General features: G+C 33.8%; 1 protein-coding gene across 6 annotated transcripts in view; it reads right to left on the bottom strand.

Moving 5' to 3' along the window:
- The window catches only part of Ehbp1 (EH domain binding protein 1), a 348572-nt gene that overhangs the window by 179543 nt on the left and 156141 nt on the right, over window positions 1–12888 (bottom strand). For all 6 annotated transcript variants that reach the window (XM_005385727.1, XM_005385724.1, XM_013514692.1 and 3 more), the window contains 2 exons: window positions 3925–4029; window positions 3192–3314 (listed from right to left, as the gene is read on the bottom strand). In XM_005385727.1, the coding sequence (XP_005385784.1) occupies window positions 3192–3314; window positions 3925–4029 (228 nt within the window). The remainder of the gene's footprint in view (window positions 1–3191; window positions 3315–3924; window positions 4030–12888) is intronic.

A 12888-nucleotide genomic window follows, 5' to 3' on the forward strand; every position in this document is an offset into this window, starting at 1 on the left:
ACCCATATTTATAGCAGCACAATTCATAAAAGCTAAATCTGCAAAGCAACTTATATGTCCATCAATAGATGAATGTATAAAAAAATGTATTATTTACATACAATGGAGTAGTACTCTGCCATAAAGAAAATCATCTGTAGGAAAATGTATCAACCTTGAGATCATAATATTAAGTGAAATAAACCAGACACACAAGTTCAAATATTGTAGGAGTCTCTTAATTTGTCATGGACATGTACCAACTTTATACAAGGACTATAAACATTATCTACTGCAAACATAAGCTAATAAAGAAAAAACTTTAGAGAAGCTGGGCATGGGGCTGCACAGCTATAATGCCAGCACTGAGAGGCTGATGCAGGAGGATCACTGTGAATTTAAGGCCAGCCTGGGCTACATGGTGAGTTCAAGGTCAGTCTAAACAAACAAACAAATAAATACATAAATTTTCTATATACATATATATATGTTTAAAAGAAAAATAATAAATTTTTAAAAGAAGAACATCAAAAGGATTAAATTTTGAAATAATCCATGGTACTTACATCAGCACATATCATCTAGGTATTCAAAAATCATTGTCAAAGCCTTTAAAGAGCAGGTTTCTATTTGTTGCAACATCTTAAATTCCACCCTCCCCCACTTCAGGTGCTGGAGATCAAATGCAGGTCTTAATGCACACCAATGTGCTCTACTATTCAGCTATGAATGCAGCCCCAACCATTCATCTTTAGAATTTTTTTTTTTACTGGTGAGGACTGCACCCAAGGTTTCAGGCATGCCAGGCAAATGTTCTAGCACTGAGCTACATATTCAGTCCTTTTTTAAAGTTTCAATTTGAGATAGGTTCTCATTAAATTGCACAGGCTAGCCTTGAATTTGGGATCCTCCTACCTCAGCCTCCCAAGTAGCTGAGATTACCAGTATGTGCCACCACACCTGGGTCCTATTCAATATTTTATTAACAAATATCAGTGCTCAAATGCTTAAGAAACTGACAAAACTGGTTAATAGAAATAAAATTTTTATTTCTACTTTTGGAAGAGAAAGAAACTATTCTAAGCAAATTCACCACCTAAAAAACTGAAAGCAAGAAAGTATACAAGCAAGATTTGAAAATTATACAACATACAACAAAACAGGGTTTAAAATAAGGCTATTTCATATTAAAGCTAATAAATACATTTCATGACTTTCTCAGTGGGTTGGTGAAGCACATGAATATATGAAAAACTGAAGCTGTAAAGGTAAAAAATGAATGTATGAAAACTAAGCTGTGGGGCTGGGGGTTTAGCTCAGCGGCAAAAGCGTCTGCCTGGCAAGCGCAAGGTCGTGAGTTCGATTCCCGGTACCGGAGAAAAACCAAAAAAAAAAAAAACAAAAGAAAACTAAGCTGTAAAAAGCAAAAGAAAGGCAAAGAAAGACAAAACAAAACCCCTAGAGAACTGCAACATATTTTTCTTGAGGATGCAAGTTTTTAATCAATAAAAAATAAAAATATTTATTCTGAAGACTCTAAAAGGTGCATATTTAAAGAGTATGCCCTTATATTAAGCCCAAGACTGACCTGTGGACTACAACCAGCAGAGACAGAGGGCTGATCACATTTCCCATCTACTAATGGGAACATGGACACATCTTAGCTTGGATGGTTACAACAGTCTTTGGTAAAATCACAGAGAAACCTCTGGTGCTAGGAGAGCACATTTAAACCCATTATAATTATGCCTGTAGAGAGGAGACAGTATATGGTACCATGTACTGTCTCCTCTCTGTAGGCATAATTAAAGATTCTAAATTAGGTTGGCTTACCTCTTCTTTTTGTTTTGTTTGTTTTGGTTTGGTTTCTTGAGACAGGGTCTCACTATATAATTCAGACTGGTCTTGAACTCACTATGTATCCCAGGCTGGCCTCACCATAACCCTCCTGCCTCAGCCTCCCAATTACTGGGATTCGAAGTGTGTACCACCATCCCCAGCTAGTGGCTTACCTCTTCTAAGCACAAATACAATCTTATGTGTTATCTGCTACTTTCTTCTATATCAGAAAACAGATCCATATATATTTAGAAAAGTTACTCATTTGATTTTGAATGTAAAGTTTAAATAGTGATCTCTCAAAATACTTCAGTAAATGTTTTTTAACTTAGTAAACTCAGATAATCACAGTACAGAGAAGCTGTGTGGCCAAAAGAAGGTATTTGGGAATCAAGAGTTCAAATGGCGCCTCCAAGATTTATTATAACGTTTACTGAGTTTAAAATACGTTCATAATATCTAGCCCACAGACAAAATAAAATCTCCTTAGTTTCAACTCACTAATTTGGAGAGCCTGGTAAGAAGGGAAAAAGTAAAGGAAGACAGGATTGAATCCTAACAATGAAACCTCATTTTCACCATGACAGATAAGGGCAAAATTCTTTTAAAAGCTCGTAAAGGTTTCATAAGAGTAGTCAAAAAGATGTAAACAGTGGTTAATCATTCTTGCATTTACTTCAAGCAGAGGGTTTAATTAAACAGAGGTCTCATTTCATCAACAGTCTTTATCAAGACAAAGCCATTTGATAGGAAAAATGACTTAGGGTAGGGAGACCCCTGTTTTTAGTCTTTATAATCACATTAAACATACATGTACCTATGTATGTGATGGCAGTGGTTCCCAACCTTCTGTGCTTTATATTATCACATACATATATTGCTCTCACTACAAACTGTGATTTTTCAGCTAGAAAGACAGGGTAGGTGGATATTCAGATTCTCTAAAGGCAAGGTAAAAGAGCCATGTGGAAAGAAAAGCTACGTTTACCATCTCACCACTGGTATGTTCCACACCTGATCTCAGTTGGTATGGCTAACAAATGAAACCTGACTTTATGCCAGCTATGTAAAATATTGGTACAGATGTTTACTGTATGTCAGTTATGTAAAATGCTGTTATAGGCATTTTCTATCTATCTGACCTAAGCAACAGAAGGAAAAACAAAACTTCATGTAAACAAATCTCTATGAAAGGCTTTCTTTTTCTTTAACAATTCAGTGGAAGCTTCTTAGAACTGCTCGACTGCAAGTGGCAGTGAGCACAGTATTATTATTATAAACAAAAGATGTCTTTTGAGAAAATATTTTCCTGTCCTTATAGTTTTAGAGAACCAGACTACATGCAGACTGTGAAAATATAGAAAAAAAGCTACCTTCTGAGTCAGGATCTCCAAATGGATTTAATTCTGGTACATCAGGATCATCGAATGGATTTGAGTTCACAGTGGTCAAGTCCTTTTCTGCTTCATCCAAAAAGTTAAGTTTGCTGATAAGCTCTGAAAATAAATGTATGTGTTGGTCCACTATAGTTGTGGTGACATCTAATTACTGCATTCATAAAACATTGCAAATTCTAAAAATTTACATTAATAATACCTGCAAATAATAAGATATAGCATTTTATCAAGGGCAGAATGTCATTAAAATATTTTGTAGTATACCAACATTTCAAAATAAAATAGGTATATTTATTTTAAAATTATATCAACTAATGAACTATACTTTCATCTGAATTGATTTCGATTCCATTAAAAATATCTGATATAGGTTTTCAGAAAAAAAAAAACCCTATACTCCAGATATATAGATACTGTTTAAAAAAATAACATATGAGCTCTCTGAAGAAATACTGTCATGTTATATGACCAAGTATTATTTCAGATCATATTTTTAAATCACCTAATAAGGATCCTGATGGTAACATTTTGCTAAAGATGGTAAATTCTGTTATACTGTCTGTTGGCACACTACAAATTAACAAAGAAAACATTTAAGAAAAAGCACAAAGACAAAACTGACAGTTAGTACAGACTTCAGTGAAGATATAGCAGGTCATAGTAAATACAGGCAATAAGAAGGAGAAAGAAAGGAGGAAAGCTCTTAGACCTTCAGAGGAACTGGCTGATTTAGCTGAAGGCATATTTGCTTGCTTTATGCAGTCATCTTGATCTTCATCTAAGCTGCTCAGAGCATTCAACTGGTTTACAATTTCTGTAAACAGAAGCCAGTCAAGTCAAATGTAAGGTAAGGTCATTCAATAAAACAGCAGTAGAAGTATGCTGTTATTAAAATAAGACAAAGAGGGGATGTTTGGTTAATCAAGAGAATACATTCAGAGAGGTTATTTTCATGAACTATATAACAGATATAATTAACTGAATGTTATATTGTGCTGATATTTTAAAATAGCATTTTATTGTTGAAACTTTCATTAGTAATGTAACTATGTTAATAAACACAAAACAAAAACAGTTATCACAGAAGGTTCACACTGGCTTTCAGCAACCATGTTTTGCACTTGTAAAAATGAATTGTGCTTTAAACATGGTATATCTTAGAATAAAAATATCCTCTGATACTGACTGTGTTTTATATATTCTAAATTTAAACAAAAGGCTTTGCAACTATATATAGGTGAAGCATATGAATAATAAGCATTCATGTTCTAAAATTTTAAAAATCAGCATTTAAACAATAAAAGCAGGCAATAACTACTATTTTCTACTCTTGTTTTATATGGCATCTCTTAAGGCAATTCTTACTTAAGCATTTATTTTAGGAAAACTTAAATGTTAGCCAATAAGAGAAACAACAAAAACGACAAGATTAAGGGAAAAAAATTAAAATAGAATTGATTTGTGTATAAATTTTTTTTTTTTTTTTTGGTTTTTCTCCGGTACCAGGAACTGAACCTTGCGCTTGCCAGGCAGGCGCTTTGCTGCTGAGCTAAATCCCCAGGCCCTATAAAATTTTTTTAATTAGTCACATATATTTTGGACAGCTCTGAATATGTGAAAGTATCATTCAATGAGTGAAACTTGGAAACAAGATAATAAAGACCTACTAGGATATTCTAATTAATCCTTGATGTATCCAAAGTTACAAAGTAGGAATAATTCAAGAGAAGAGGATAAACCAAACTATCCAGATCACTTGGGTGGAAAGGAAGAAAATAGTTAGAAAAATAAAATAGTTGTAAATTTGACATTAACAATACTGTTCTTTAACACTGTAAATCTAAGTACACATGCTAAATTTTATGTGAACCAAAGCAAAGAATATATGTTTATAATATAGTCACCCTCATGCATTCATTTGTTGAGCAAATATTTATGAGTCTGTGCCAAGCCCTCTGCTAGGGACCCAAAGATAAAAAACACAGACATGGTATTGTCCTCAGACAATTGACATTCTACAGAGACACAAATATTAAAAGACTTAATAAATGACTTTTAATATGAGGCTATCAAAAATGTTATACATCTTTGAGTAAAATACACATAAAAAGTTGATAAATGTATTAATTTCCCTTCTCTGAATGAGAAAATATATTTTGCATGAGTAATACTGCTTCAGATAGACAAGATGAACCATGAAAAATAAGGTATATCCCTAATTAAACCCAACTATATTCTTCATCCCAACTTGTATAGCAGTGAAATCAGCTAGGCCTTGTCAGACTTCTATGCTGACTAAAACGTATCTTCTTTGGTTTTATTCTGCCAGTAGTTGTAAACATTACTCTGACTCAAATTAACTTAGCAAATTTCTCAGTAGGTAGAATTCATTCATACATTAAATCCTTTACTTCCCACTATTTATCACTGTAGCTTTTAATTTTTTAAAAAAATATAATGGAATAGAAGATCAGTGTTAAGCGACAACGAGTCTCATGCCTGATTTTTCAAAAGTTCATCAGTAATTGTATATTTTTTAAATTTGCCAATAAACTTTGGAAATATGAAATATAAAAAACAAACTATTAATAATAGTAGCACTTTGTACAGGCTATTAGTCAAGTCTCATAAATAACTTAAGCAGTATTATTAATATCCACATTTCATACATATTATTTATATATTCCCAGGTGAGCAATTACTAGATTAAAAAATTTAAATAATCGTCAAAGACATGCAGTTTTCTTTATAATGTACATTTTAATTATTTTATGTTCCTAAATGTAATCTCAATCAGGATAGAAATCAATCACTTATTTGGTGTTATCTAAAACCACTGACAACCATTTTCTCATTAAAAATCCAAAGTAATTCTTTCTATTCTCTTCACTAATGACAAATTATCCTTCTTATCCTCAAGAGTTATCCTTAGTTTAATAAATCCTTACTTCATTTCTAAAACTTCTGCTTCTACAACTTTCATTCATATTAACAGAATGAAAAGATAATTCTGTTTATACTAGTATTCCCTATATTTGGTACGTGAATAAATGTTAATCCAAACCACAGAAAGCAACTTCCAAAAAAAATCATATATCTACTTAATAAACATTTATCAAACACTTTTTACATGCCTGAGTTGCTACGTGCCCTCATGGCTTTTTGTGTTTTAGTAGGGTACACAGGCAAGTACAGCAGTACTGAGTATGTGATAAATATGACTGAGACAGCATTGAAGGTAAGGCAAAACTGTAAGAAGTACATAACTCAATCTAAGGTCGGGGAGGGTTCCTGGATTTTTACCTACATTGGACCTAATATATGACAAACAACTACCATTATTTTATTATTAAAATAATAAGAAGAAATAGAGGGCATTTCCTGAAGACAAAAGAGAGGCAAAGAGAATGTGAGACATTTGAGGAACTGCAAGTTATTTGGTATTTAAGATGCCAGAGAGAATACAATGATACGAGGCTTACACACTGTCATCCAACTAAAGAATGTGAACTTTATTGGAGAAGTATGAGAATCCACTAGTCAAATGAACACTGTAGAAACAGCATTTTAGTGGCAACATGGTGCTAGTATTAAAAAAAAAAAAAAGATAGGAAGCAAGACAAAGCCATCATCACTCCATTTGCTAAAGAATAAATTAAAAGAAAGATTTAACAGCTAACTTGATATAGGGAATATAGAAGAAATTTAGGATAAGTGCTGGGCTTATGTCTTGGGCAATTGTATACAAAGTAGTTCTAGTATTGCAACAGGGGGTATTCAGTTGGGGACAGCCTATAAAACTTCTCTTTACAGTTGCTATGTTGATTTATAGCCGCATTTATAATTTTATTATATATTTCTCCTTCCAAAGCAGTACTTTTCTGTTTCTTCCAGTTTTCCTTCAGTAAATATGTTTTGCTTTTACAGTCAGAAAATGTTAAAAACTTAAAAAATGTATGACAAAAATGTATTACTGTTAAGTTTTTTAATTGGAAACTTTCCTAGGAATACATTGCCCTCACACACAATACATTTACTTTACTAAACACTAGTTTCACTGAAAATTTACACATTTAGAAAATTCTAATAATGCTATGAAATTGTGCAAATTTCTTCCTATTACTGCTAAAACTGAGCAATCAACTAACAGAGCAGAAAATTTGCTGTAACTGAATGCCAGTCCGGATTTGATTCACAGTGGTGAGAATAAGAAGGGAAGCTAAATAAGGGGCAGGCAATCGAAGCAAAGGGTCAAGTAATTTGAGACTTTCTTTACAGTTAGGAAGGCAAAAAAAAAGAGAAGATGACAGAAATTGACCAAGAGATTATCACACTGAACAAAAAAGGTGGGTAGGATTCGGAGGTAGCATAAAGAGTAGGTGGTTTTTTCCTTTTAAGAAAGTCTGTAAAATGAGTTAAAGGAAAAAGATAAACTGTTCACAGCTAGAACATACCTATAAATCTTGTAGCACTCTCATTCTTCTCTAAAGAATAATTAGATTTGAAAGAGGTGTACAGTATTTTATTTTAAGCCAGTATGAAATAGTAACACTTCAACTTCTTCACGGAGATTAAGGTCAAAAAGATGTCACTTTCCCCACAGGCCCAAGCCCATAAATATGATTTATGGATGCATCTAATAAGTTGAATAATGCTATTTTCAATCCCTTAACAAACTGTAATGAGGGAGAGAGAGGGGCTGCTTCAGGTACGCAAGTAGACACTAAACGTCCTCTCTCCCTGCAACTTCAACCTCTCCCTAATTTTCCCTTCCCAATGGCTTAGTAATATGACTAAAAAAAAATCCCTCAACCATTATCCTCTATTAATTTTGTCAGTCTTTCATAACCTCACACAAAAAAACTTGTTAAAAGCATAGTTGATAATTTTTCACCTACCCTTAATCCTTCAAAACTCTGCTTTTATACCCACCTATATGTATCCTCTTATTGATCTGCTCTCACTCAGATCACCAACACATAGTCTAATGAGAAAATATTCTAGATAAATTTTCATTCTTATCATATTTAGCTTCTGTGTGAACAGCCATAATTTAATGATTCTCTCCTTGAAATTCCTTCTGCCTCTTTCAGGACAATAGTACCTCCCTATTCTCCTATCTTGGACAATTCTGTCTTGACCTCTTTTTTATAAACGACTCTTTCCTCTGCCTCTTAAGTATTCTCTAGATCTTTAGGTCTCATTCTCTCCACTCCCATAGCGGCTCTAGCTGGAAGTATGAATCCACTGTCTTGATTTAAACACACAAATACAGGCAACTGTCAAATATATACTGAACACTAGACTTGAATTTTCAACTGCCTAATAGGTATTTCATCTAATGATCCTATACCATCCACTTATGTTATTAACATTTAAAAATGAAATTCAACAACTGACCATCTATGCTATGATCATCTTTCTAACACATACCAATTTTTATCATTTAGCTAGTACTTAAGAGATGTTGAAAAAGAATGAACGAACGGAGTGAGCATCAACATTTGGCATCATGTTTATCAAGGCAGAGTTATATGATGTTTTATTTTTCCAATTTTAATTTTTTTTATTAGGACAGCTTTGTACTTCACAGAGGTTACATTCCCTATAGGGAGGTGGTACAAGGATGTAACAGACTTTATTCTTTCATTCCATTGCCCTCCCCTCTCCTCCCTCTCTCCATCTTTTGGTCCCTCTTTCCCTTTTGCATAAGATCTATCTCCCTACTTGCTATTATCTATCTTGTATTTTGCTCTTTATTTATATTGGGTTTCTCATATAACAGAAACTATGTGATACATAACTTTGTGTGCCTGACTTATTTAACATTATGCTCTTCAATTACAGAAATATGTTCTATTTAGGTATCTGTCTATGTATTTATGTAGCATCTACCAATCTATCTGTCTACCTATCTACCTATGTATTTAATTCATTTATCTTTAGAACTGCTACAGTTTAAGACACCACTCCAAACTTTGGTGGCTTAAAATAACAAATATTTTCTTTCACACTTTTGTGAGTGGAGTGGACTTAGCTGAGTAGTTCACTGTAGTTTGATGTTGGCTGAGGCAAAAAAGTCATTTGAAAGCTTGTAGGGCTAAAGATTCAAAATGGCTTCCTCACCCATATGTTTGTTATTTCACTTCGGAAAACTAAAACAAAGGGGTGCTGACCAGGCATCCTTCCCTCTCCAAGTGGACTCTCCACATGGCTAGTTTAGGGGTCTTCTCAACAAATTAGGTAGATTTTTTACATGGCAGCTCCCTTCCCCTACAGCATCCATTACCAAAGGCCCAAGCAGAAATTACAAGATATCTTACAGCTTAGCTTTGCAAGGCATAAAGAGTACTCTACTGTATTTTACTCACGAAAAAATGATTTACAGGAATAGCTCAGAGACAAGGGAGAAGACTACAAAAGAATATGAATATTCAGAGGGATGGTTCATTAAAGGACAATCTTTGTAGATTAGCCATGCCACAACAGTAAATCAACAAATTAGGAAGATGGAAATTATTTTCTTTCTAATCTAACATTTACTGTACTTTTTATATGTTACCTTCTAGCATTTTATTTATACACACATGAAAAAAGTACAAACCTTAAAGTGTACAACTGAATCAGCTTTTCAAAAATTTCTAAAGCCTGCTAGGACTGGGATTGGCATTAAACGGAATTTACAGATTGATTCAGGAAGAAAAGACAATACTGAATCTTCTACTGTATGATGTAGAATAAATCTCAATCTCCATTTATTAACTAATTAAGAAATACTTCAGCAATACAATAAAATTTTCACAAGTTTTTCACATTTTTTGTTATTTCTAAGTAGTCTACGTTTTTACTTCTATTGTAAATGGAATTATTTTGTTAATTTCATCTTCCAAATGTTTGTTGTTCATATATCAAAATATAGTACCTTCTTCTGTCTTGATTTTACATCCTATAACTCTGCTAGGACTTCTAGCATAATGTTGAACAAAAATAGTAGAATACATATGCTTGCTTTGTTCCCAATCTTAGCAAGAAAATCTTCACTATTCTACCATTAAGTGTGATGTTAGCTAGGGCTTTTCACAAATGCCCTTATTAAATAAAGAAATTCCCTGCTATTAAACTTTGCTAAGAAAATTCATGTTGAATTTTGTGAAAAGTTCCTTTCTGCAGCTGTTGAGATGATTATATGATTTTTCTCCTTTATACTTTGTTAATATAGTTAAACCAACCTTGAATTCCTAGGACATATTCAGAGATAACTCATTTTGATACTTAGAATATTGTCTCTGTCTCTTCCCTAAATACTACAAGGCTTCACCTAATTTCTTTAGAGTTCCATTCCAGCCCTATGATATGGGTTCTCAATACCAGCACAATTCTCCCAGAAACAGGAGGTGTGTGAAACTAGACAGTGTTCAATTGTAATTCAAGGCAATGAAGTAACATTAAGGTTTAAGAGTAATTCAGAAAGTACTGAATTTGTAGTTTGTCTTCTGAGGTAACACACTCAAGCTCTAAACCTTATGAAGGGATATTCCTGCTGTCTTTAGTCTCCTGTCTGAGAGTTTCAGATTTCTTTTAAAGGGGATAGCTATAGCACTTTATAAACCTTTTAGCTCAAGGATCAGTACTGCCGCACCTCTCTGCTTCTTCCCTTACTTCCCACTCTTAACAACAAAAAACAGATGCAGTTTCCCAGAAATGCTTATCCTTTTAACCAACTTCCAAAATAGGAAGTCATTTAAATTTTTTTATATTATTGAGTTCTGCAACAATCCTATGACTTTGCTGATGAATGTCCTAGGTACTAGAGGATAGATACCTGGGTAAAAACCAGAAGTAAATTAATAGCTGTATTCTCTGACCAGACTCTCACGTTTATTCTAAGGAATTTTCTAATCAAAGGTAGACAACCTATCTCTCCACATTCATAGCCCTAGAAAGTAGAATACTTAATCTCAGAGGCCCAAGTCATACCATTCAACTCTATCTCTTTAAATCTGTAACGGATATCTCCTGTACTCCCATCTGTGCTGTTAGATTTTGTTCTCGGACAGTAGCCAGTATGTCACACTCTCCTCCTTATCCCAAATTAACTTTATCAACTATGAGAAAAGGATTAACAAGCACCAGATAATGTGGCTCATGGTAAAAAAGAATATGGGTTGATAAGTTATGTCTGGATAGTAAGACTCTGATTAGACTATGTATCTGATGGAAAAAGCTCATCTAATGGTATATGTCTTTTCCATGGACTTTGGAAGCCACATCTAGGGATTTATAGCTAAAGCAATCCCTGTTCCAACTATGTGGATCTTGTATCTCCACATCTAAGTTATCATTTGGTGGTAGAAGATAAAAAATAGCATCTAGACTGCTGTAAGGTTCCAAAGAAAAAGGAAAGTCCTCCTATGTTTCTTGTCCAATATCCTTTTATATCAACCTAATGCTAAATTTAGCCTGCTCCGGTCATGTGAGTTTATATGTCTGATGGGGCCTAAGCATACCCCATGGCGATCTTTGCAACAAATATTAAAAATATCAGGGGACTTCCAGAAATTATAACAGCACTCTGAATGTCTCAGGTAAGAGGATCTCAAGTTCAACCCCAGCCTAGACAACTTAGCAAGACCCTATCTCAAACTAAAAAAATAAAAAAGGGGCTGGGATATAATTCAGCACAAAGGCCCTTGGTTCAATCCCCAATATGGTACCTAGAGGCTAAAGGAATAGCCTCTAGGTGTTAATCTAAAATATACACAAAACAATAGTTAGAAGCCTTTACCTCAAGAAATTTCAAGCTTACTTGGGCAAACAGTATAACCAACGTAACTTTTGTCAGTATATAGGGACAATTCAAAATAATGATTCTTCCTCCATAAAAATTGTGTTGACAACTTGTGTCAACTATTTCCATGTTATTCAGAAGGGTAAGTGTAAACTGTATCTAATTTTGCCACCATGGTAAATAAAAATGTCCATCACACTTTCTTTGTATCATATTTATGAAACACAAGTATTTGGTTTATCCTTAGGATACTTGTTTAATCTTATCATTAAGTTTCAGTATCTTGGGGCTGGGGATTTAGCTCAGTGGCAAAGTGCCTGCCTGGCAAGCGCAAGATCATGAGTTCGATTCCTGGTACCAGAAGAAAAACAAACAAAAAATAAAAAAACAAAAAAAAAGTTTCAGTATCTTTTCTAAATTATGTACCTATTTCCCTCAATATTTAAAAAGTGGTTAAGTTAGTATATTTGGAATGTAATTTCTATGTGCTAAAAAACACAAGTTACCACACTGTACAAATATAAAGAAAGTGTTAAGGAAAAAAAATGTAACATCAAAGCAAAAAATGCACAAAGATTGTGGATTTGGTGACTTATAACACACATGTAGTCATCCACTGTCCCCACCCACCCCTGCTCCCTCAGCTCACACATTCAACATTCATTACTTTCAGAAAACTAGTCTTTAAGATTATAGAGCTCTAGGGGGCTGGGGATTTAGCTCAGCGGCAAAAGCGCCTGCCTGGCAAGCGCAAGGTCATGAGTTCGGTTCCTGGTACCGGAGAAAAACCAAAAAAACAAAAACAAACAAAAGATTTCTCTCTAGGATATTCAAAGACATGATGGCTCGGGGAAAGTGCAGAAAGAATAAAGTAGGTTTGAGATG

This window comes from Chinchilla lanigera, unplaced genomic scaffold, assembly GCF_000276665.1.
Source record: "Chinchilla lanigera isolate Chin_1 unplaced genomic scaffold, ChiLan1.0 scaffold00023, whole genome shotgun sequence".
Taxonomy (NCBI): domain Eukaryota; kingdom Metazoa; phylum Chordata; class Mammalia; order Rodentia; family Chinchillidae; genus Chinchilla; species Chinchilla lanigera.